This window comes from Seriola aureovittata, chromosome 10 (genome assembly GCF_021018895.1).
Source record: "Seriola aureovittata isolate HTS-2021-v1 ecotype China chromosome 10, ASM2101889v1, whole genome shotgun sequence".
NCBI lineage: Eukaryota > Metazoa > Chordata > Actinopteri > Carangiformes > Carangidae > Seriola > Seriola aureovittata.
Window position 1 is genome coordinate 27046330 of NC_079373.1, and position 25046 is coordinate 27071375.

The 25046-nt window shown below is 43.9% G+C and overlaps 3 protein-coding genes and 1 long non-coding RNA gene across 4 annotated transcripts in view; 1 reads left to right on the forward strand and 3 right to left on the reverse strand.

Moving 5' to 3' along the window:
- Positions 1-1535: 1535 nt before the first annotated feature.
- Positions 1536-4891, reverse strand: LOC130176894 (uncharacterized). The gene is made up of 2 exons (XR_008828930.1): positions 3737-4891; positions 1536-2254 (listed from the first exon to the last, which is right to left on the reverse strand). It is a non-coding gene; the product is annotated as an uncharacterized LOC130176894 (long non-coding RNA).
- Positions 3400-9076, forward strand: znf277 (zinc finger protein 277). The gene is made up of 12 exons (XM_056388296.1): positions 3400-3458; positions 4898-5111; positions 5291-5379; positions 5724-5806; positions 6023-6114; positions 6250-6360; positions 6828-6960; positions 7111-7178; positions 7279-7375; positions 8039-8081; positions 8344-8518; positions 8652-9076. The coding sequence occupies exons 1-12, from the start codon at positions 3431-3433 to the stop codon at positions 8839-8841; spliced, it is 1323 nt and encodes a 440-aa protein (XP_056244271.1). The 5' UTR covers positions 3400-3430; the 3' UTR covers positions 8842-9076.
- On the reverse strand, positions 9066-16234 carry LOC130176892 (uncharacterized). Its single transcript, XM_056388295.1, has 15 exons — positions 16147-16234; positions 15739-15850; positions 15510-15662; positions 14782-14901; positions 14639-14701; positions 14415-14528; positions 14213-14326; positions 13957-14123; positions 13207-13867; positions 12117-12259; positions 11526-11586; positions 10023-10234; positions 9732-9918; positions 9503-9598; positions 9066-9404 (listed from the first exon to the last, which is right to left on the reverse strand). The coding sequence occupies exons 1-15, from the start codon at positions 16167-16169 to the stop codon at positions 9246-9248; spliced, it is 2385 nt and encodes a 794-aa protein (XP_056244270.1). The 5' UTR covers positions 16170-16234; the 3' UTR covers positions 9066-9245.
- A 3872-nt stretch (positions 16235-20106) lies between these two features.
- The window catches only part of LOC130175728 (neuronal acetylcholine receptor subunit alpha-7), a 36022-nt gene continuing 31082 nt past the window's right edge, over positions 20107-25046 (reverse strand). Inside the window, exon 10 of the mRNA XM_056386243.1 lies at positions 20107-22357. Coding sequence (XP_056242218.1) covers positions 21776-22357 — 582 coding nt within the window. The 3' untranslated portion in view covers positions 20107-21775. The remainder of the gene's footprint in view (positions 22358-25046) is intronic.

Sequence of the window (25046 nt, forward strand, 5' to 3'; positions counted from 1 at the left end):
ACAACAAAGAAACTCAGAATGAACTTCTGCGGGTTTTGTCCTTCATGTTTTATGCTGCAGTCTGTCTTTGTAGGTAAATAAATGTAGTTTACTTTCCACCACTGCTGATACAATTACTGAGCCTTCAGCACACATGCATTTTAACATTGTTCAATTACCCAAACAGGTGAAACTCCTGAATTCCTGAGTGAAAACAAAGAGGGAGTCTGTTGTAGAAGCAAATATCAAAAAGGTAACAGACAAACTAAACCACCACGGACACACAGAGACTATTAACATGAAACAATAAACTTTATATTGATGTCAAAATGTTTCTCTACAACTAATCCTCCATCGTCTCACTGCTCATGACTGAGCTCCAGAGTTTATAACATTAAATCATATATGACGTTTTATATTGGTGATGAAAGGACAAGCTAACACTGGAAATGAAAGGAAGTGCTATCAGCTAGCTAACATTGGTTAGCTAAACTGTAACTTAAGGCTAAAGTCAGAAATTAGCTAACAAGCTAGTTACCCCGCAGCCTCCATCTCTGCTGTGGGCTCCAGGATACATTAGCTGCTACTAGCATAACACACTCATATCTCTAAGTCAAACTGTCTGTTGATGAGTTGTATTGTGGGTAATGTAGGCAGCAGGTTTTGACAAGGAAGAAGAATAAAACTGGGTCTGCTGCATCGTTTTTTCAAATAAAAACTTAAAGTTGAATTTTATTTTTAACACAAAGCCGACGTTTCAAGGCCGTTTACCTGCCACTCTTCCAACTTGCATTATGGGAAACGTAGGATCCAGTCTTTTTGAGCCGTTAGGACCTAAAGGTCAGAACATCTTTGCTTTTCCTGCATCATAACTGGAGATAGATTCCCAAACATGCTGCTGTTTGATTTGGAAAGCACATGCAGAAGGTCCTGTAACACATAATGTGTTCATGTGGGATGATGTTGGAGCTACTGTGTGCAGGAAAAAAAAAGAAACCCATACATTTCTCTGGCTGTTCGAAGGTGAAAATTGATGTGGCTCATGTGGGAGTTGTGGTCTACATCAGAAATCCACATCATATCCCGGCTGCGTGTGTCTGCGGCTGCCTTCCCTCTCCTCTCTCCAGGGTTTAATTAGAGCCGCTGAGCTCCGTGTGAATAATGCAGCACCTGAACACACCTGAGCAGGCTGCTGGAGCAGAACGAACAACCGCAGGGAGGGAGAGAGAGCACCGCCTCCACAGGGAGAGGGAGAGAGAGGAGTCGGGGGTGAGTGGGTTTGAAGGAACAACGTCACGGTTTTCACATCATTTTAACCAGCACAATAACAGTGAACCACTAAATACATGTTTGATAAATATGTAAAACACTCTCACTTTTATTGTGAAGCAATTTTTTAAAAAGATTGTTTCTTCTGTTTTCTTTTATCACTACCATTACTAGTATCAGTATTACGGTCCTAAACAGTAGTGCTTGTGCTCGACTGCTGTTTTAGTGTGTCTCTTATTTTCCTTTATTTGCTTCATGATTTATTTTTCTTTCTGCAGTGACAGAAGAAGAATCCAGAAATTTTATTAAAGTAAAAGAAGTAGTGTCTAAATATAAAAATACTTATTACAAAGAAAAGACCAGGATTAAGAAAAAACTTTACTTCAGTAAAGGTACATAAAGTACTCGTCACGCAGAAGATGCATATTAATATCAATATTGTTATTTAAAGTTGTTGCTTGTGGAATTTTAGCTCATTTTAACTTAACGTTTAAAATATTTATATGCAAAATAGTAACTATAGCTTCCAATGTTGTGAATGTGTTGAAGTAAAAGTATTTGCCTCTGAAGTATAGTAGAGTAAAATCTTCAAAATGGAAGTACTCAAGTAAAGTATAAGTACTTTGAAAGTATTTTAAAAGTATTTTTTAGTTTCTCTTATTCAAGGCGAGCTTGTTGGATGTTGAGTTGTGTATTGAATTGTGAAGTGGAAACGACCTCCTCTGGAATGAGAGCTGTTGAACGCCTCTGTTGCCATGTCATCAGCATCCCAGGTATCTCTTCTCACATCAGCGTTCCAGAGGAGGTTGTTTCCATTGTGGAGAGCTTCACACTTCTCCTGTACGATCACATCAGCAGCCAGCTCATCATCGATCCGGCTCGTCTCGAGTTGTTCACAAAGAGAAGAGGGAGGAATGAAGCAAATCCTCCCCCCCAACGGAGGATGCACTGGTGCAGCACCTCAAAGGAGCAGCGTCGCAGGGAGGACGCTGTTGGGCACGAGCACCTGAGGAGGAATCAAATATTACATCTGCAACACACTGCTGCTGGATGCACCCAAGATACTGGAGACCACTGGGGTCAACTCTTCCAGAGGAAAGCCAGTCCGTCCGTAAACTCTTGTGAAGAAAAGACAACAACAACAATCAACACATTTCTTGAAATTATTCCTCTTCACAGCCACTGTAAGGTCAGGGTTATTGAACAAGAGGATTAATTACGTTTTTAAAACTTCTACCACACACACACACACACACACACACACACACACACACACACAGTAGTTCTGATGCTACTTTTAGTTGGTAGCAGTACTACCATAATTGTATTTAATGTGTATTAATTATTCAAATAAACATAATTCTTGTATTATTTTCATCATTGTAAAACAGTACTACCATCCTGTCTGAAATGTATGAAGACGAAAGGGAAACAGGTGCAGAGGAAATGAGTCAGGCTGACTGCAGCAGGATGAAGACCGAGCTGTCTGCGCCACCTACTGGTCTTTTTCTGGAACACACATGATACACAGAGAATTAATTCTTTAATTAAGACTGGATTACCAGCTGTGCCGAGAGGGCAAATACCCAGGGGCAACCAGACCCCCCAAATACCTCCGATTCACTGTGATTTTGTCTTTACTTTTTCCTAATATTTTTTAAATTATATTACTGAAGTGTGAGATGATAATACAGTTAATGAGGTCAAACAGGAAGTAGAATATTTAATAAATATAGATCTATGTAAAATAAGAAACTTCAGGTCAGTCATCATGTGAGCATCTGGAGGTGATTTATATTCCACACTAATGTACATATAAAAGATTTTCATCTACTCATCTTTATCTCTTCTTTTGTGATCAGTATTGATTTTATACATAGAAATCAATCACAAATCAATATTCATTCTGGCTGTATTATCAGTAAAAAATAATAATAGTTTAATAATATTTTGCAGGGGACATTCTGTGCATATCATAAACGTTGAATTAAAAACAATAAAAAAAATTCAAAAGTAATTATTAAGCACTGGTCTTCAACATGTAGTTTTGAAGCATTGGTTTCAAACACGTGAATGCACCATGGTGTATTTTGCGTTTACGAGGAGACCGTGAAAGCGGCGCACGAATTTTGCGTCTTCTGATTGGTCCGTTAGCCGCTGTTTTGACCACGTGACAGCGAAGATGGCCGCCAGCGACGGGAGTAAAGATGGTACGTGGAAGTTTTAAAGGTGTCAGTGGATTGAACGGAGCTGTTTTGCAGCGGGAGCGGGTTGTTTACCTGTCACTGAAATATTACCGTTACACTCTACCGTAACCGACCGGAAACAGCTCGTCACTTTGCGATGAAACCAACTTGCTAGCAGTTAGCCGCCTAGCAGGCTAAAGGCAGCTGCTGGCGTGTACTACACGTTAACCTTTTCGTTGCTCGTTAATTAATTTAACTACCACTTTATTCTGAAAATACTATATATAAAAATCAACACCCACCTGTTACAACCTGTGTTTCCGTTATTTAATGAAGGTAACGTCCGTTTCTCCATCTGTTGAACGTTAGCCATCGTTATTCAATATTCAAAACCTTTATTGACATTGTACAAGTTACAGAAACAACGAACTCAAATGCGCTACATCACAGAAACAAACACATAAACATCTGTATATAAAAGACAGTTGATAACAGGTTATTAGTCATCAATAAACAAAACAAAACAATGTAAACACAAGATCGCTTTAGTTGCTGCTTTCAATCATAGAACATGATCTTCTTCATTAGAGTTTATTTGCTGAGGAATTGTGTTTTTGCTTTAACCAATATCAGATAATACTTTTTTCAATGAATCAATCAAACTTTATTTACATACCTTTTCATAGAAGTTAGTGGAATTCAAAGATCTTTACAGATAATAAGACGGTCCAAGTGTAAATGGTAAAGCAATACACACAAATCAGGCAACAATTAATTACTATTTTCATTATTAATTAATATGCTATTTGTTTTTTATCGTTGTCATCAGAAAACATAAAAAAGAAGGGTCATTATCATTTCCCAGAGCACAAGGTGACGTCTTCAAACTTTCTTGTTTTGTCCAAAACCCCAAAATATTCACTTTAACGTGAGACAGAACTTTGAACCATTAAATTACTGACATTTTTGTATAAAAAAATAATTTTCCTTTGATCGACTAATGGATTGACAAATCGTTGCAGCTCTACACATGATAATACCAAAATGTTGTAAAATGAGTAATACAACAAATAAAGAAAGATAAAAAATGAATAAACTATGACAAAGAACAAACAGTTTCAGTTTTAACTGTGTAACTGAAAACACCTCGTCTTTTAAGAAAATGAGGTTTCTGTGACAAAATTTGGTCTGTACCAAAACGTATTGAGGTCAAATATGAAGCATTAAAAGAGACAATAAATCTACTGGAAAAATTCATTGATTGGTTTTTATAGATAAATAACTTCTTCACAAAAACATTTTTAAACTCCTAAGAAAATGTCACCTCAGACAAAATGAATTCGTCAGATTTGTTTGGTACCTGACGAAGTAACCGGTGCACAGATACTGTTGATGATCATTGATTAGCGCACACTGGGTCGGAGTGGTGCGTTAGCTGACCTGGAGTCGTCGTCCTCCCTCAGGTCAGGACAGTATCCTGGAGCCGCTGTGTTTTCCGGAGCAGCCGGCCGACGGCTGCAGTGTTCCCAGTCTGCAGCATCCCAGTGCCGAGCCGCTGGTGTGTCTCTTCTGCTCCGAGTCCGTCCCCCTCCTGCAGAAAGACGTCCTCCTCAAACACCTGCTGCTGGAGCACAAGATGGTCATCGCCGACGTCAAACTGATCGCAGACCTCCCGAAGTATGAACCCTGCTCTCGGTCTGCAGCTGTTCTGCTATTTACTGCACATACATGTGTATTCTCCACATCGTGTAACTGTTTCCACAGACTCAGTGAGAGTAAACTGTTTCTTTTAAGCGTCTGTCCTTCACCATGCTGACGCTGACCTGCTGCTCTTGTGTGCACCTGTTCTCCATCAGGTACATGTTGTACTGGAAAGGCAGATTCCTGGAGCAGCCGGTCACAGATTTCTGCAGCGTGATCAAAACTAACTCCACCGGCCCGATCGGTGAGTCTCTGTCTGAAAAAAAGAACATACGTAAACAATTGATTTTACAGAAATCATGATTCATCTGTTTTTGAAATCTCATTCATTTTTGTGAGCATCATATTATCACAGCTGATAATAAACCCTATCTTGTAGTGAACAGTGATTCTCCTTGAAGTTAAGACCTGTCACAGAACTAAGAAACTCACTTTTTACCATCTGAAAGTTGAGAAGCATTTCCTGCATCTTTTATCTGTATGATGTGAATTCAACAGTTGCTTGAAATTCTCATTTTACATACATCTGCTCAGGCTAAAGGAAATCTTGTCTTCAGAAACCTCTCCGATAACAATGTGTTCTTGCAGAGAAACAAGAGGACTACTTCCTGCTGTGTGACGTCCTCCCTGAGGACCGAGTCCTCCGAGAGAAGCTGCAGCAGAAACGACTGGTGAGTCCAGATCCTGCATCAGACTCCATTTCTGTCTGTTTCCTGTCCTGAGTCAAAAACTAAAATACTCCCTGCACCCACAAAAAGAATGAACTAGGTTTTCTTAACTGAATATAAAGGAACCCCTCTGGTGACATGGAAGCTCTTGTTTGTCACACAGGAGGAGGTGTTGTTCTTCTTCTGTGGTGTTTCTCTAACGGCTCTGGTCTTCCACAGGAGGAGGTTCTGGAGCAGCAGCAGAAGGAGAGAGACGACAGCAGCTTCCATCGTCTGTGCATGTTCTGCAGTGAGGAGTTCAGTGGAAACAGGTAAATCACCTGTCACGTGTTCACGTCAGCTGGTTCGACTTGAATTAAACTTCCTGAAAACCTGTCAGAATTCCATGAATCTTTAACAACGAATATATAGTTTCACTTTATGATAAAACTCACGTCGTGTCTCAGGTCGTCGCTGCTGAACCACATGGCCAGAGAACACTCCTTCAGCATCGGCCTGCCCGACAACATCGTCTACTGCAACGACTTCCTGGACGCTCTGCAGAGCAAACTGGACAAGTGAGAACAGACACTGATCATCAAGTTAAAACTAAAGTCATGCACAAAAGTTCATTTTAGTTCAAGTTTCCTGAAAACTGGTGGATTATATTCAAGCTGAGGAGTTTCAGTTGTGATGACAGCGCAGACTCTTGATTAATGGTGCGGTTCGTTAAATATCAGAAATAATTTCCCACAGCTCAAAGTGACGCCTTCAAATGTCTTGTTTTATTCAACCAACAGAAAATATTCAGTTTGATCATGAACAACAAAGAAATTCATCAAATCCTCACGTTGGAGAAGCTGGAACAATTATATCATCCAAAAAGCTGCAGATGAAGTTTCTGCTGATTGACGTGTCGGTTAATTAACTAATGATTCCAGCTGTAGTTTCCAGTATGTCTGTTTAATATAATTGTTCTTTCTTGTGATTTGTAGTTGAGGTTGGATTTAATCACATTTGCTTATTTTTATTAATTTCCTGTCAGTCTTCAGTGTTTGTACTGTGAGAAGACGTTTCGAGATAAAACCACGCTGAAGGATCACATGAGGAAGAAAGCTCACCGCCGCATCAACGCCAACAACCACGCATACGACCGCTTCTACGTCATCAACTACCTGGTGAAAAACAAACTTCATACACTTTGACTTCTGAGATGTTTGAAGGAAGGATGCGAGTTGTTATTTTTTAAAGAGACGCTCTAAAAAGTTTTATCGTGTGAAACATTTTCTCTCCGTGTGTCTGATCTTCAATCGTCCGTCTCCCGTCAGGAGCTGGGGAAAACCTGGGAGGAGGTGCAGAGTGAAGACGACCGAGAGCTGGTGGACGACGAGGACGAGTGAGTATCTCCAGCAGGAGGCGCACGGGTCAGAACCCACTTCCTGTCTGTGGAAGATTAGACCGTGTGATCTAATTCTCTGTCTCTGTGTGGTCCACAGTGATTGGTCGGACTGGCAGGCTCATCCAGTGTCAGCGGTGTGTTTGTTCTGCGATCATCAGTCGGAGACGATGGAGCAGATCTACACACACATGAAGGTTCAACAAGCAAACTGTGAATTTACAGGAATTAAAACTGATTCTATGATTGTCTGAAAAGGCTGCATCATGAGGCGTTCACTCGAGGTGAATAAACTTTGACCTGTTGGTGGTGCTGGATGAAAAAGTCAGGATTCATCCTGAAGCTTCCACCATCACAGATCTGAGTCTGAGAGGAACCGAGATTTGGTAACAGGACGTTAACTGTTGCGTCAGCTTTGGTTCAGACTCAAAGATCTCAACAACTCTTAAACGATTGTGATGAAATGTGGTTCAGACGTTCATGTTCACCTGAGGACGAACTGTAATGATCCTGTTTCCTCCAGCGCCGCCATCAGGTCACATTTTACTGTTACGACCAGACACCTGCACCGTCCCATCAGCCTCGGCTCTACTTTGTGTCTACCGCTAATTAGCAAATGTTAGCATGCTAAACTAGGATAGTGAACATGGTAAACATTATACGTGCTTAGCATCTGCATGTTAGCATGCTGATATTAGCAGCCCTGCTAGCATGGCTGTAGCTTTGTTTACTTCACGAGTGGTAAGAACGTACAGATGACAGTTTGTGGTCCCGGGTGTGACGAGGGAAACGTGCAGATGTTGAAGATGAGGAACTTTTTCTTGTCATTTTTTACATCTTTGCGTGTCTTGTGTTTTCAGGAAGCCCATGGCTTTGATCTCCACATGCTGAGGACAGAACTCAGTAAGTAAAACACACGACAAAACAAACTAGTTTCTAAAAGCTGCATCATCATCGATATCATCTTCACCATCAGTGAAGCCCTGAAAACAAAGACGTATAGATTTAGTTTTGTCCTAAAAGAGAAACTGGACACAGGAAGGTTCAGTAGTCCTGGTTTTAATCTGGATAGAGACGTGCAGATTAAACCGCCGACTGTTGAGAGTTTGAATGCGACTAAATGCTCATATAAACTCACAACCCTCTGTGGTGCGTCCCTCCTCAGACCTCAGGTTCTACCAGCAGGTCAAACTGGTGAACTTCATCCGGCGGCAGATCCACCAGAGCCGCTGCTACGGCTGCCAGGAGAAGTTCGACTCCAGAGCCGCCGTCCTGCGACACATCATGGCTGAAGGTCACGTGATGAAGCTGCCGGACGTGTCCACCTGGGACCAGCCGCAGTGAGTCCAACAGACAAGTAGTTCCCGAAACTCAGAACACGATTATCTCTGTAACACAATCTGTCGAGCAGAGAAACGCAGCGATTCCTGTAAATGAAGGGAGAGAAAACCTCTGACCTCTGTCTCTCCTCAGGTATTACTTCCCCACGTACGAGAACGACGCCCTCCTGTGCACGCTGTCCGACAGCGACGAAGACGAGAGCGACAGGACGAATCGCGGCGAGGACGTCCCTGTGATCGCAGAGGACATCTCCAACCTCAGAGCCCTGAAGCAGAGCAGCGTCCTCAACCAGCTGCTGAAGAGCAGAAGCTCCTGCAGCTAGGACCAGGGACGGTTGGACAGGTCTTCCTGTCCTCAGACTCGCTGTCCTCCGTGCAGCCGCCTGTGAAACGCATGGACTGCAGATCTTTCTGCAGACGACGAATAACACGACGCAGCCCCAACATGCACTTTAAAGCCGTCGGAGGCTTTTTCAGAGGCACAGACTCAGCTGCAGCTCCACTTTGACTTGCTACAAAATTCCATTCAAACAATAAAAGAGGGATCTAAAGATATGAATATGAAGTTTATTATGTAAAATAAAAATCATCATACTGAATGAAAGCACTTGTTTCTTTCTTTATGAAGTCACGCAGTTAAAACCCTGAGCTGTGACACGTCACACGGACGACGCTGAGGTTCAGGAACTAACAGCATCGTCTAACTATTAAATATTATGCTCGAGCTTCAGTTGGTCGTCTGCTTGGCGGTCTTGTTCTTCGCCAGGACGATGTTCTGCGTCGCTCTGCCGAGTGAAACCTGACGGATGGTGGAACCGAACTGCAGCGTGCTCAGCGTCTCCACCGCGTCCTTCACGTCCGGACTCACGTTCACGAACACACAGCACTGCAGAGGAAACGCACGGAAACACATCGTTACCTGCGGTAACACAGTGACACCGGGTGGTGTCAGAGACCTGGTGAGGTGTGGGTGTCAGACTTTACCTTGGCGTCTCCGCTCAGGCAGGGCTGCAGCAGGTGGGTGAGTTTAGAGTTCCTGAACGGGATGTGGAGGGCGTTACACTTCAGAGCGCTGAACACCTGAAGAAGAAACAACAGACACCTTTAACCTGGCGACACTGTTTAAAGTTGTTCGGACAGACGAATACCCTGAGAGAACCTTTCATCAGGTGTGTAAGGACTGAACCAGGTGAGTCCTCGGCGTGTCGTGTACCTGTCCCAGCGCCGTCAGTGATTTATTGATGGCCGCCGCCTCCACCAGCCTCTGACCCTCGGCTTCGGTCTTGGAGATCCGCTCAGATCCGGCGAGGTCGCACAACGTGAGCGTCCCGCGAGACGTCAGTCCCGACACCTCGTCTGAACCCTCCACCTCCAGCGCCACCACCAGGTGAGACCGAGAACTGAGGAGGAGGAGGGGGAGGAACCACAGGTGTGAATGTGTTAAATAAAGAGAAGAGTGACTCGTGTGTGAGCAGCGACACTAAATGCTGAGAATCTAAGAAACCTCTGTATGTTCATCTTGGTCGAGGCGATCTTCCTGTTCTTCTCTCCCGTCTCCATGACGTTGAGGATGTCAGCCTCGGTCTGGACCTGGATCCGGGTCAGTCCTGGGACCGCCACCGACTTCCCCTGGACTCGGATGTCCAGAGCAGCGGCGCCGGGGCTTTTGGTCAGAAGGTCGTTCAGAGTGTCGTTATAAATCTCCAACATGGAAATCTGAAAAGAGTGGAAGTCAGCTGTGAGTCAGATGTGAGTCAGCTGTGAATCAGGTGTGAGTCAGGTGTGAGTCAGCTGTGAGTCAGCTGTGAGTCAGCTGTGAGTCAGGTGTGAATCAGCTGTGAGTCAGCTGTGAGTCAGGTGTGAATCAGCTGTGAGTCAGGTGTGAATCAGCTGTGAATCAGCTGTGAGTCAGGTGTGAATCAGATGTGAATCAGCTGTGAATCAGCTGTGAGTCAGCTGTGAGTCAGATGTGAATCAGCTGTGAATCAGCTGTGAGTCAGGTGTGAGTCAGGTGTGAATCAGCTGTGAGTCAGGTGTGAATCAGCTGTGAATCAGCTGTGAGTCAGGTGTGAGTCAGGTGTGAATCAGCTGTGAGTCAGGTGTGAGTCAGGTGTGAATCAGCTGTGAGTCAGGTGTGAATCAGCTGTGAGTCAGGTGTGAATCAGCTGTGAGTCAGGTGTGAGTCAGCTGTGAATCAGCTGTGAGTCAGGTGTGAGTCAGGTGTGAATCAGCTGTGAGTCAGGTGTGAATCAGCTGTGAGTCAGGTGTGAATAAGCTGTGAGTCAGGTGTGAGTCAGCTGTGAATCAGCTGTGAGTCAGCTGTGAGTCAGGTGTGAGTCAGGTGTGAATCAGCTGTGAGTCAGATGTGAATCAGCTGTGAGTCAGGTGTGAATCAGCTGTGAGTCAGGTGTGAATAAGCTGTGAGTCAGGTGTGAATCAGCTGTGAGTCAGGTGTGAATAAGCTGTGAGTCAGGTGTGAGTCAGCTGTGAATCAGCTGTGAGTCAGGTGTGAGTCAGGTGTGAATCAGCTGTGAGTCAGATGTGAATCAGCTGTGAGTCAGATGTGAATCAGCTGTGAGTCAGCTGTGAGTCAGCTGTGAGTCAGCTGTGAGTCAGGTGTGAGTCAGGTGTGAATCAGCTGTGAGTCAGGTGTGAATCAGCTGTGAGTCAGGTGTGAATCAGCTGTGAGTCAGGTGTGAATCAGCTGTGAGTCAGATGTGAATCAGCTGTGAGTCAGGTGTGAGTCAGGTGTGAGTCAGGTGTGAGTCAGCTGTGAGTCAGCTGTGAGTCAGGTGTGAGTCAGGTGTGAGTCAGCTGTGAGTCAGATGTGAATCAGCTGTGAGTCAGATGTGAATCAGCTGTGACGACAGCAGGTCAGATATGATTTTTTAAACTTCAGGTCTTGTTTAAATACTGTGAAATCTTTTACTGATCTAAAATGTATTCAACCACAATGAATGGAAATAAAGTGAACAGCAGTTAAACATCTGGTTTTCCACTGTCGTACCTTCAGAGTGTAGGAGACCTTCTCTTTCTCTGCACAGATACGAAGCAGCTCTCGTATAGACCTGAGAGAGACACACACACACACACACGCACGCACACACACACACACACACACACACACGCACACACACACACACAACACACACACACACACTCTGTGAGCAGGCCTGAGGGAACAGGAGACGATGATGAGCAGATCTCCGTCTCCTCTCTGACAGGAAACCCGACCTCGCTGTGTAAACCTGATGCTTCACCTCGTCACGTATTGATGAGCCGTTGTCAGGTGACACGTTGCATAACGAGGCGCAATTAGTCTCGTTTGGCCCCTGACAGCGAATCATGTCGCAGCGAGAGAACAGCTGCAGATGTGTTGAAGAGTCACACCTTAAATATTTAACTCGTCGTATTGAGGAAGCACAGAAACCCTCTGCAGCTCTAACAGATCAGCAGGTACTCGAACTGTGGGATGTGTGTGTGGGTGGCTTTCAACCACATTTCATGATCTTCTTCCCTGATAAATTCCATGATAAAAACTGCAGTTTGGTTCTTTATTTTTACATAGTTAAGCAGCCCCTGTCGGATCCTTCCTGACCTGATGTTGACTCCTGGGTTCTCCTTGCTCCCCATCATGGTGTAGGTCTTCCCTGAGCCGGTCTGTCCGTAGGCCAGTATACAGACGTTGTACCCGTCCACACAGGAAGTGATCACCGGCAGAGTTCCTGCAAACACGTCCTCCTGCAGAGAAGAAGAAGAGGAAGCAGCTGTGAATCTGTTGGTTAGAAAGAAAAATGATTTTCATATTTGCGGTGCTTTACTTGATCCCTGTGAGACTCTACTCTTTAAAGATTAAATCAAAGATTATGAAACATGATGTCATTTTATTAAAGAGCTGTTGAACAAACCAGTCTGTTAGAGGGCCGCTGCTCTCTGAAGGCCCAGAGCTCGTTAAGCTCTGCAGCTCATTAAGGCCAACAACTGGCCCTCCCTACAGGCGAATTAGCAGCATTGTTGTGTTATTAACAGTGTGCAGGGTCAGATTAACTGTAGTTTCTCTGCTTCCAGTGTTTGTGTTCAGACATTTCAAATGTAAAGAGCTGAAACTAGAACTGGACGATGTGAATGAAATCAGAGTCAGAATATTTCCCCAAATCTGCAGAAATCAAAATCATAGAAAAACATAAAAGAAACTTCAGTTAAGAGAAGTGAACTGAGCTCCACCAGACAAACGCTTCTATATTAATACTGTGAAAGTATCAAAGCCTCAGTCCACAGAGAAATGCACACAGCCTGTATTCAGAAACTGAGCCTTAAAACCAGCCGTCAGGACTTCTGGAACTTTGTGATGTCACAACAAAGCAGTCACCAAGCCCCGCCCACCTGGACCCACCATCCAAATCTTGCAGGATTTGGTTTCTCTGAGTGTTTTTACCTGAAATCTGCTATATTTTTATTGGATCACTCAGAAAACAGTCAGCCAATCAGAAGAGAGGCTCAGAGCCTCCTCTCTTCTGATTGGCTCACCGACCTGTTGTTACTAGAGCTACAGAGAGAAGCCTGAGAGAGGAGATGTGAAACTACACTGAGAGTCTTTATATCTTCTGATGGATCAACACTAAAACACAGAAGAAGAAGAAACATGGAGCTTTAAAGCCTTTCCTCTAAATGTCCACTGGGTTTGTTACCTGTGAGCTGCTCTGAGGATAGACTTTGTCAAAGTGGAACTTCCTCCTGCTCCCCCTCTGAACCACCACCACCTCCTGGTCGTCGGTCTTCTCCAGACAGGAGCTGGAGGTCGGGTTGTTCCTGCAGCGGCAGAACACCCGGATGTTTCCCTGCAGCTCCAGCAGCTTGTTGTAAAGGCTCTTCCTCTCCACCGCCTCCCTCCTGTAGAGGGTCCGCAGCTCCTCCACCTCCCCGGCCGCCTCCTGCTCCACCTGGGCCAGCTTCCCCACGGCGCCCTTCAGCTGCTCCAGCTGGTTCTTCATGTCGGTCATGGCCTGGCCGACCGTGGACCGGAGCTGCTTGTTGGAGACGTTGAGCTCGCGGGTCAGACCGCTCACCTGCCGCAGCTGGCCCGGGTCCACGGCGGGTTTGGTGACGGTTCTGGCGGGCGGGACGGCAGGAGCCCGGCGGTTCAGGAGAGACCTGATCTTCTCTCGGGCCTCCTGCTGGTCGGCCTCCAGCTCGGCCAGCTTCTGGTTCAGGTGCTGGACCACGTCCGTCAGGTAGCGGACCTCCCTCGCCAGGTAGCTGCTCCTCTGGAAGAGGTTGTCCACCTCCTTCTCTTTGGTCTGGAGCTTCAGCCTCAGATCCTCGATGACCCGGTCCCGCTCCAGGAGGGCTCTGCTGGGTCAAGGTCACATGTTACTTCCATGACAGGAACACACGGAGGGTCACAGTCTAAAGGTCTGAATCCTGCGAGCGCTGCACACCTGAAGGAGTTGAGGTCGGCGTAGTCGTGGTCTCCGCTGGGAGTCGCCTGCAGGAGGATTTCTCCGAACATGGTGAGGTAGACGGAGGCGACCTCGTCAGGGTCGTAGTTACACTGTCTGAGCGCCGCGGTGATCTCCTTCTGGTCCACCAGACCCGGCAGGGTGGACTGGGACAGAAAGCCAGACACACATCAATCACACCTTCATCCACCCAATGACGCTCGGACACTCAGAGCAGCATCACAGTCTTCCTCACCATGACTCTCTGCACTCGAGCTTTGACGAACTCCACGTTTATCTCCCACTGCAGCGGCAGCAGCAGCCAGACGCCCGACTGAGGATCCCAGAACCTGCAGACGTTCACCCTCTCCTGGAGAAACAGCACGACACCGCTGGAGGAAACTTTCACATTTCACACACTGTTCGTATCCGAGCTGATCTCCAGCCTCGTCTCTCACCTCGAACATGTAGGTCATGACGGTTCCTTTGCCCTGGATGTAGACGCTGCCGGTGCGGTCGTCCTCCCTGACCGCCGGCTGGCTGCTGGCCGCCGTCTGCAGCTGACCGGAGCCCTGAGGGAGAAACCACAGCTTTCATCCTGCAGCCGGTTCTGCATGTACACTAACACACTCTGATGGAAGCTGCTGCTCTGTGGTTCATCATGTGCTGTAAAGTCTCAGACCTCAGTGCCGGCGGTGATGAAGCGTCCCTGGTTGTTCCACTCCTTTGGAAACGGCTGCAGGTTCTGGAAAAGACAGAGAAACCGAAAAGGAGCCGCGAGTTTCACAAGTTTCAAACTGGGTCTGTTTGTGTCACGTTTGTTACCTGCGACTCGTCGACGTAAACTCTGTTGCCATGGTGATTGAAGCAGCTGTAGAGCGTCCCGTTGTTGTGGAGGAAACTCTCAAAGTCCAGAGAAACTTCTTCACCTTCTGCCACGGTTTCCTGAGAGCGCAGCGCGCGGCGCGGACACAGGTGAGGTCAATACAACATTTGACCTTCTACCAGCCTGATATAAAAACATCATGGAAGTTCACACGCTGAGCAAGTGATAATACACTGAAATAAAAGATGTCTGTCTCTCAACTCAAATTCATACATGTGACACCTGACAGGTGTGGCACATCAAGATGCTGATTACACACCCGGGCTGGTCACAATAAAAGCCTACTTTTATTTTGAAAAAAAATGACGAATTTCTCATGAATTGGGCAACAGATGTGCTTTTTTTTCTAATAAATGTCTGTTTTTCAAAATAAAACTCGATGAAAAATGAAAAATCACATTTTTATCTCTCACTTTTATCCCTTGTGTCTTTAATCCAAACTGTGATTAACGTGTCACTCGAGCTGTTTCTGTGTTGTGTGTCTCTTGTGTTTTGTTGTGCAGCACTTTGGTCAAAACCGGATGTTTTAAACTGCTTTAAAAATAAACTTGATTTGAGTGGATACTAAACAGCTGATTCGCAGAAACAGTAACAGTGACGTCATGTGATGTGGAACATGTCAGATACATTATTAATGTGCGAGTCAATATTTTAAACGGCAGCTCACAGTAACAGCTGGACTCAGGACGGTGTGAGTGGTTCTTTCTTCTTCTTCTTCTTCTTCTTCTTCTTCTTCTTCCTCCTTGGGTTGCGTGTAGCTCTCCTCGCTCTTCAGAGACCGGACCTCCATCATGTGACTGTCCGGCTTCTCCTCCTCCGCCTGAGAACACACAGCAGCTCCTTCAGCTCAGACTCTTGTTCCACTGCGGCCTGTTATACATGAGATGAACACGTACCTGCAGCGTGTCATCGCTCCGTCCCACAGGTGTGGGGGGTCGGGCGGGTTCAGGCCCGGCCTCCCCGGGTTCCAGCCTCTCCGGCCGGGTTCCTTCACTGACCGACGCCCCGCTGCCCATCCCGACACCCGCAGACAGACACAGGAAGATCCAGAATGAGAGAGGGAGGGAGAGAGAGAGAGAGAGGTGGTCAGGTGAGAACAGGTGCAATCTGACACACCTGTCCGCCGCCCACAGGCTTAGTTACAGTAACTTTCCTGTTACCTGCAGGTGGGGGCAGCTGCACCTCACCAAAATAAAGTTTTAGATTTCATAGATAAAGTTGAAAGATTAAAAGCAGATGTTGTGATGTTAATGACGCAGGTGTAAATAAAGTTGAATGTTTCTCACTGATTTGCTGCTGCTCACCTGTCCGGTGTTTCCAGCCTCATATTTGTGCTTTTATGTATGATTTTTTTTAATTTACATATAAACTACACTCTATGTCATAATTAACTTTCCAATAATTCTATAAATAATTTCATATTAAAAGGAATAAATTCAGTGAAGATAATCCATGTCCTTATTTCAAAAGGAAATCCTACTGTGCACAAATACTTTTAACACGAATAATAAAGATAATAAACTTGATCATATCATTTGTGACCTCTGGGCTCCTGGTGTCTCTGCAGGGTGAATCCTGTGTGTGAAATCTGCACCTCCAGCAGCAGCGCTGCCACTGGCTGCACGGCCACAGCCCGCCAGCAGGGGGCAGCATCGTCCTGCTGACTGAAGGCAGCGCGTTAATGCAGAGTAAAACACACACACACACACACACACACACACACACACACACACGCACAGCTAAAAGTCTGACAGACACATTGATGTGAAATTCACTCCACATTTGATTTTAACGACCCTTGACCTTTCCTCCAGCGCCACCCGCAGCTCAGACTTGATACATTTTTAACCACTACAGCTGAAACCAGATAGATAATCAATAACCGGCCTCACACAGATATAAGAGGCGTGTTGTTTAAGTTACTGCTGAGATGATGAAATAATAAAATCCTGGTTTTTGTACTGTTAAGTCACTCTTTTGACTAAAGGGCCACTTATTAGCTTGTTCTGGGGCTTTCAGCTGCATCTCACGGCCTTCCTCTGTGATAGAATTTGCTTGGTTGTAATGCAGCAAAGTCATGAGACCACGTTTGAACAGACAAGGGTGAATTTCCCTCCACTCAGTATACACAGCTCTAGACCTTGCACAACCCCAGTATATCGTTTTCCATTTCATATTGGGGGTGTGATGAATGTTTCAGCCTGTAGGGGGCAGCATCAGGGTGTTAAACTGTTAGTCTTGTTAAAACTCTCTGTGTGTCTGACAGCTCTTTCCTGCTGCACACAGGAACCTTCCACTTCTCCAGCGTCTGAAGGTCTCAGGTTCGTCCTGACACGAGGATCCAGAACAGACTGAAGTACGAGCAGCTGGTGAAACCTGGCAGATGTGTAGTGTCCCCGTCTGTCTGTGCCACAGGGCAGTAAAATCCCCCCTGATTGCCCCCTTTTAAAAACAGGGGGCGGCATTATTTTTTTATTCCTGGAGGAGCTGCCGGCGGCTCTGGTCGAACGTCGGGAGAATAACTCAGTCTGCATCGGCTCGGCCAAATCAGAAATTTCACACAATGAAAGAGGAAAATGAGACGAGTTCCCCGGGGAACAATCAGTAAAATGAGTCTCTATTCACAGGAGGATATTGACTGAGTCAGACCGCACTCTCACAGCTTTCTGCTGCTTTTTATCTGAACTGTCTCAGAACATCTGCTGCTTTCTCTGGTGTTCTGTCTGTCTGATCGTCTGTCTCTCTGTCTCTGGTTCAGTGTCTCTCTGCCAAGTGTTGGATTAATCCAGGTTTGGCATCCACAACTCTGCCTGGACAGGTGGTGCATCACTCATCAGCTGATCTCCATCAGACCTTATTAAAGTGTTGTTTCAGATCAGGATCATACAGCAGCGCGGCCTCACCGACGCCTCAGTTCGAAGAACCGAACGTATAAAACACGTCGTGTGTAGGTTTTTCAGTTTTTCATGACTCAGTAGATCAGAGATGTGTTTGATTATCATATGAGAATGTGAAATTGGATTTTGCTGAGGTTCAGGGAGGCTGAACCGTTAGAGTGTGATGTAGAGTGGTTTGTTTTTAATAAACCAAAGCTCTCAGGGAGGTAATTTTATGCACAAAAATAAATGATGGGAACCATTTCTTGGATCACTGGAGTTTAAACTGGAAAGCAGTAATTTAGTGCGGAGCCCCATTACTGCCAGGAAAAGCAAAAAAAAGATGATAAAATATTCTACTCAAATCACAATTATGGGATAGTAAGTGAAAACTCTCATCTCATAAGTTTGACTGAGTTATTTATTTTTGGTATTTTTGACTGGACCAGCCGTGAGCCAGTGCTACGGATCACCTGCAGAAGGTAACACATGTTTATTAGAGGCAGGTCTTCGTCTCTAACTCCCTCTGTTTGAAATGTAGAATTGATCATATTTTAGGATCTGGTCCCATTTCCTGTGTTGTGTCAAATTAAAAGCATCGTTTCTGCATTGCTTGTACAGCTGTGTCGCTGTGACCGCGGAGTGGAGCTGTCCATGGTGCTGAAAGGAGGATTTAACTCCGGCTAGTTAAATTAGCAATAACCTTGTGTTTTGTTGTGTATGATGGCATCCCCCAACCAGTAGACACACCCATACACAGTCCAGCCATACACTGGCTCCATCCCGACTCTTCTGTCTTTCTTTTTCAATAATTCACCAATGTATTTTTTTTTATTTTCCCGGCAGGAATGAGCCTCTGTAATATGAAGCCCTGTAGGTCTCAGGAGAGGAATAAAAACTCTTGCGTGACTTGTTTCGTGCTTCGTGCTGGAACTGATAATTCATGCACTAATTAACATTGTGAAACAATACTGTCCACATTTTTGGCCTGGTCTGCAGCGTAGCTCCAGTCTGGTTCAGACTGAAGTATCTCATCAACTGCTGGATGGACTGTTAGGAAATTTTGTAATTCATGGTGCCCTGAGGTTCAATTAAAAAAAAAAACGTGCTGCTCCTGACTTTTCATTAACAAACACCACACTGTAAAAACAAATCCTAATTTTACTGAAAATAACTAAGTTTTCTAACAGTAACTTTCTGGGTTTTTTTTAGATTGTGAAGAAAAGTCTGTAAAATGACAGAAATGATCTGTGAATTAACAGCCAAACTTCTACTTTAAGCATTGTGCCAATAATAATCAATTACATTTTTTTTATTTTAAGACAAATTACTGTATTATTTATACAGTATTTTTTCTTCTTTCTTAAATTACAAACAAATCTGTGTAAAATGACAGTAATTATCTGTAATTAAAATGCAGCTCGTTATTATAAAGGTTAATGTCCATATGAACAATTTAAAGATCTTCGCCGTAATTTCAGGGTAAATCTTAATCTTTATGTGACTTCTACATTCAAACTTTGTAATTCTGGATGAAATGTAACAAACTTTTTTTCATCACTTCAGAATTTTTCTGCACATCTCCGTACAGCTGCACCTGCTGGGTCCTGATGCAGGTGAGGCTCCTCTGTGTCTCCATGTGTCCTGGACACAGAGAGAATCCAGCAAAGAGACGTCCAGGGCGACGTGGAGATCCTGGATGAGGAGGAGCATCTCCTCCGCCCCATGTGTCCTCCTCCAACAGTGGAGCCTCCACTCCTCCCAGGAGATCCTCTGGATCACCATGGCAACAGTCAGGCCGAGCATCCTGTGCTACCCTCTTTCAGAGGTGACATCATCACCTCCTCATTATAGTCACCTTAACAGGCAGATAGACCAATGGAGAAATGCCAGTTTTAGTTCTTCAGATCATCCCGCGGCTCTGAAGAACTATTTGTGAATAATTGTTTGATATTGTAAATTTACATCTGAATATATTAAATAAAAGTGTTATAAAGTCAATAGTGGTGCGTATGTTATTTGTAATTAAGTTTCCAACCCCACTTTAGTTGAAAGACGACATACAGAGACTTAACAGTTTAATTTGCATTTCTTCAGTTTATTATATTTTATGAGAAATGTAAGAAAATTGATCTGAATCTGAATCAGTAAATATTGTATTTAGATTGAGCTTCTACAGGTTTTAATATTATTTTACACTTAAAGATTCAATGTTGACACAAATACTGCTGAAGTTTGAGATGATTTTAATGTTTTACACAGTATTTTTTTACTTTGTCTTCCAAAACAAAAGGTTTACTTTACAATATTAAACATGTGTTAATATTTCATTGATTGATACTTAATTTTATTATTAGGAAAAAGTTTCTCTGCAGAAACTTTAGTGGCGTCACTTTATTGAAGGAGTTTGATCAGAATAATTTAGGAGAAATCTGTAAAATAACAGTTTTTCGCTGTAGAAATATTAATGAAACTTTCTGTAAATGTATTGTTTTTACACTTTATTTGAATTAGGATATTTTACTTGAATTGTACAGTTTTTGTTTGGCAGCCGATGCTGATCATCATCGTCGTCATTTGAACGTTTTGAATGAAGGTGAGAATCTGTAGAGCAGAAAAGTTGGACATTTTCTGATTCAAACTGTGACGGCTGGAAGGATCCACATCAGCGCCTGGTGTTTAAGAAAAATACATTTATTTCCAAAGAGCAGAGTGAAGAGAGAGCGGGCTGTGACTGAACGTGTTAACTGCCTGACTGACTGTTTCACCTCAACAAACACTTCGACAGCTGATGAACCGCAGTCACTCTGAAATCACAACCTGGTCAGACTTCACACCGTCGGCAGGGAAACACACAGTTACAAGTTCAGTTCATCTTCGTGACAGAGGCTTTTACACATTTACATTTAAACACTTAACAAAATGGGATGTATCTCAGTCTTGTCACATTGAAACTGGATAAAAAGATCAGGAATTACAGAACTGTAATAGAACTGGTGGAAAATATCTTGTCACACTCAAAGGTGTAAAAATATTTTGTTATTCAAGAAAGTGTGTAATACATATTTCTATTTTCTCTACCATAGAGAGTCAGCTGATAAACTCTTACTTTGCTGATAATTTCTACCCACTTCACTACTTGCTGCTAGCTGTCAGTTAAAGCTGTTAAAAGACATCTGAGCACCACAGAAGTAATTATAAAGTGTTTTTACAACTAGTCTGAATGATGTTGGAGCTGAGGAATCATGATTTAATTTACACATAAAATAAAGTTTTCATCGGCCAAATACCTCTAACATTTTGTATTTGATGATTTCTACTCGTGATAAAAAAATCTATTTTAAAATTTTCATGTGGGAATGAATGAGTAGAGTCATGTATGGATTTACTATTAAAGCTCCTCCAGTGTAAAGGTCTGTGTCCATGTGTAGTGTGATTATATATTATAGATCAGCTCTAGCTTCTATATTAATACTGTGAAAGTATCAAAGCCTCAGTCCACAGAGAAATGCACACAGCCTGTATTCAGAAACTGAGCCTTAAAACCAGCCGTCAGGACTTCTGGAACTTTGTGATGTCACAACAAAGCAGTCACCAAGCCCCGCCCACCTGGACCCACCATCCAAACCTTGCAGGATTTGGTTTCTCTGAGTGTTTTTACCTGAAATCTGCTTTATTTTTATTGGATCACTCAGAAAACAGTCAGCCAATCAGAAGAGAGGCTCAGAGCCTCCTCTCTTCTGATTGGCTCACAGACCTGATGTTACTAGAGCTCCAGAGAGAAGCCTGAGAGAGGAGATGTGAAACTACACTGAGATGGTTTTTATATCTTCTAATGGACCAACACTTCAAATAAAACACAGAAGAAGAAGAAAATATGGAGCTTTAAGCCTGATATTTTCTCCCAAGAGACAGAGACAACAGTTTCTCACGTTATTGCAGCTGCCTTGAAATGAAAACACTCAACAACGTTCATTCTACATATGTACAGTCAACAGTTACAGGAGATTTCTGGAGTCAACAGACCATCTTTCCACCTCGCCTCCTTCTCTCCTCCTCAGCTGAAGAAGTCTTTGGAAATGGCCTCCACGAAGTTGGGAGCCGACATGAGGATGCCGATGGTGCAGAGGATGGTGAAGAGCGAGAACGCCACCAGACACAGCCGGTCAATCACCGCCGCAGCAAACTTCCACTCGCTGCAGACGGTCTCCTCCTCGTCCTGCCCGCGGAAACGCCTGGCGATGTACCTCACCTCCTCCAGGATCTGGTTCAGCTCCGCCTCCACCGTCGAGCCCCCCACCGCTGCTCCTCCCCCTCTTCCTCCGGCCCCGCCCCCTGCTCTCAGGGCATCCTCCTCCCCACCGGCGCCACCTCCCACCAGCCTCGAACAGAGGAGTTCAGGCTCGGTGGGCGAGGCGTAGTGCAGCCCCTCCATGCCTCGGAAGCCGACGTAGAGGAGGTTGCCGTTGGTTACCTGCGGGTGATGTCGCAGCGACCCCTGGCTGACGCTGAGCTCCAGGCTGGACAGGCTGCCGCGCCGATGCTTGGTGGCGTTGTGACACGCCAGGCGGACCTTCGCCTCACCGGGACGCCGCATCCTCAGGAACCAGGCGCACCAGTTCAACAAAATTACACGAGTCTGAAGAAGAGGAAAAAGAAAACGAAGCGGAACAGAGGTCAAGAAATATTTTACAATTATGGAAAACTAATTTTTGGAATCTTTTACAATATTTTTAATTTTTTTAAAAGTCATTGATCCTGCTCCGACACACCTGCTTCACTAAAGAGATGTTCTTCTGTTTGGAGAGTGATTTTATTACTATGGGAAATTTCTAATTTGTTCTGATTTTTAAAAAACCCTCAGATATTACATATTTAAAAATAAAAAATGTCCAAAATTTAAAATTATAAAAAGATGGATGGAAGAAATTTGTTACAACTCTTTATTTCTTCTGACTGTAAAATGAATCAAGTCATATACAAAAAGAATTTACACTTTTTACTTTTTACAAGTTACGAGCGAAAGTTTTGCTCCATTTTGAAACTTGTTGAGGCCTAAAGATCGTGGGCTGGTGAAATGTTATTACATCATAGAAGAGCTTAAAGTTTTAAATAGTTTCATGTTATGTAACCTGAGTGATGGAATAAACTGGACCTACCTTATAACGGTAGACGTCTGTGCTTTAACAGCTGTTAGGCCTCCATCAGGAGATAAGACTGATGCTGCTAGCAAAGCTAGAAACGTAGGAATTATTCACGACACAGTAGATACCTGAATGTTAAAGCCTCCGTGTGAAGGATGTGAACATTTATGACTTTGGCGACTCCTAGTGGTCAAGTTGGACAGCGTTATTTCACATTAAATATATGGAGGCTTCGGCGTGTTTTTTTTTATTTAGCAGAGATAAACTGTGACGTCTCCCGGTTTGAACATACAGAGATGTTGTCTGTTCACGGTTTTATGAAGTAAATCACTTTTGCTTTTAAAGTCAAACACTTATTTAGCGCACGTCAGAGGACAGAACGTACGTAATGGATGCTGTGATAGTGAATTGAATAGAAAAAGACAAAAGAACGAATATTTAAATAAAAGAAATAAGAAAAAAGGCTGCAGACCTGGTGGCTGAAGAGGAGGAAGACGAGGAGGACGAGGAGGAAGATCTATAGTGGAGCTGTCAGGAAGTTGACTTTACAAAGTGCGAGTCAAAAATATTTAAATAAAAACACGTCGATCAAAATTCATCTATGCAGAAACGTGTTTATGCAGAAAAACTTTGCATGAGAGAGCTGTGAATTAATGTGTGTGTGTGTGTGTGTGTGTGTGTGTGTGTGTGTGTGTGTGTGTGTGTGTGTGTGTGTGTGTGTGTGTGTGTGTGCAGTGGGAGCAGGCAGATGAAAATAGAGCATGAATAAAGTGGATGTGTGGCTGCTGAAATCATTAGATATTTAACTGTCAGAGTGTGTGACTGTGTGAACATCAGTCGGACGTCCAGCTCTGAGACTCATGTGGACGACAGTCTCCTGTTCATGACTCTCTCTCTCCCTTTCCTTCAGAGCGTATCTGTTTATCATCTTTTCATTTGCGTGTAATTAAATTTATTTTAATTTCTTTTCCATTATTTGCTTTTTCTTGTACCGTGTCGTGTTCTCTCACTTCCTTTCCTTTCCTTTGCTTCCTTTTCTCTTCATTTCCTTGGATTACTTCTTTTTCTTTTCTTTTTCTTTCTCTTAAATTACATTTTCTTTGTTTTTTGTGTAATTAAATTTTGCTTGCTCTCCCATTTCTTTCCTTTCCCTGGATTACTTCCTTTCTTTTTCTTGTATTTCCATTCATTTCCTTTGTTTTCTCATCCTTTCAGTTTTTTTCTCTTTAATCTCCTTGTGTAATTCATTTCTTTTCCTTCCCTGTCTTTCCTTTTCTTTCTTTACCCTTCCTTTCTTTATGTTTTACTTAAACTGCCTTTACTTTTTCAGGTTCGTAAATTTCCTTTCCTTTCCTTTCCTTTCCTTTCCTTTCCTTTCCTTTCCTTTCCTTTCCTTTCCTTTCCTCTCCTCTCCTTTCCTCTCCTCTCCTTTCCTTTCCTTTCCTTTCCTCTCCTCTCCTTTCCTCTCCTCTCCTTTCCTTTCCTTTCCTTTCCTCTCCTCTCCTCTCCTCTCCTCTCCTCTCCTCTCCTCTCCACAGACACTGACTCCTCGCCCTCTGTCCCACAGTGAAGAATTACTGTAATTATCTTCATCAGTGAAGCTGCTTCCTCCTCACTCAGAAACTCTGGGAGAACAAAAGTTATTCTGGAAACTAAAATGTTGTAATTTGAGATTCATCCAGAGCGATGCGAGCTGGTGACTGAGTCTGAACAGAACAAGATGTCCTGACAGAAATAATGCAACATACTGAACATCCCCTGTGTCCAGTCTCAGCTGCAGAGTCTCTGTAGTGTGTGTGTCTGAATACTAACACAGCTGCATGCTATCTGAACTCTGTTTATACCAGAGCCACAGCAAGCCTTCAATCTGTGAAATAGAAAACATTTTCTACAGAGTCCGGCGTGATGACTGCTGCCTGAACTCAAGCAGCCGAACAGGATCTTCAGCTGAGGGAAATACAGTCTAAATAATTATGATTTAACTCAGGCTGAACGTGTTTGAATCTGTTAGTGAGCGAGATAAACTCTTTAAACATGCAAAAATGACTCCAACAGAACCAGGAAGTCACACACCACGACCAGACAAAGATCCGACCCTATACTCACAACACGGGGATGTTAGACTGATTATTAAAGCTCCTCCAGTGTGAAGGTCTGTGTCCATGTGTAGTGTGATTATAGATT

Coding starts and splice junctions, on each gene's coding strand:
- znf277 (XM_056388296.1), top strand. CDS start 3,431: ATGGCCGCCAGCGACGGGAGTAAAGATG. Junction 5,112..5,290: donor CTGATCGCAGACCTCCCGAA/GTATGAACCCTG, acceptor GTTCTCCATCAG/GTACATGTTGTACTGGAAAG. Junction 6,961..7,110: donor TCTACGTCATCAACTACCTG/GTGAAAAACAAA, acceptor GTCTCCCGTCAG/GAGCTGGGGAAAACCTGGGA.
- LOC130176892 (XM_056388295.1), bottom strand. CDS start 16,169: ATGAGGCTGGAAACACCGGACAG. Junction 14,902..15,509: donor TCCTGAGTCCAGCTGTTACT/GTGAGCTGCCGT, acceptor CTGCGCTCTCAG/GAAACCGTGGCAGAAGGTGA. Junction 9,599..9,731: donor CACTGACGGCGCTGGGACAG/GTACACGACACG, acceptor TTTCTTCTTCAG/GTGTTCAGCGCTCTGAAGTG.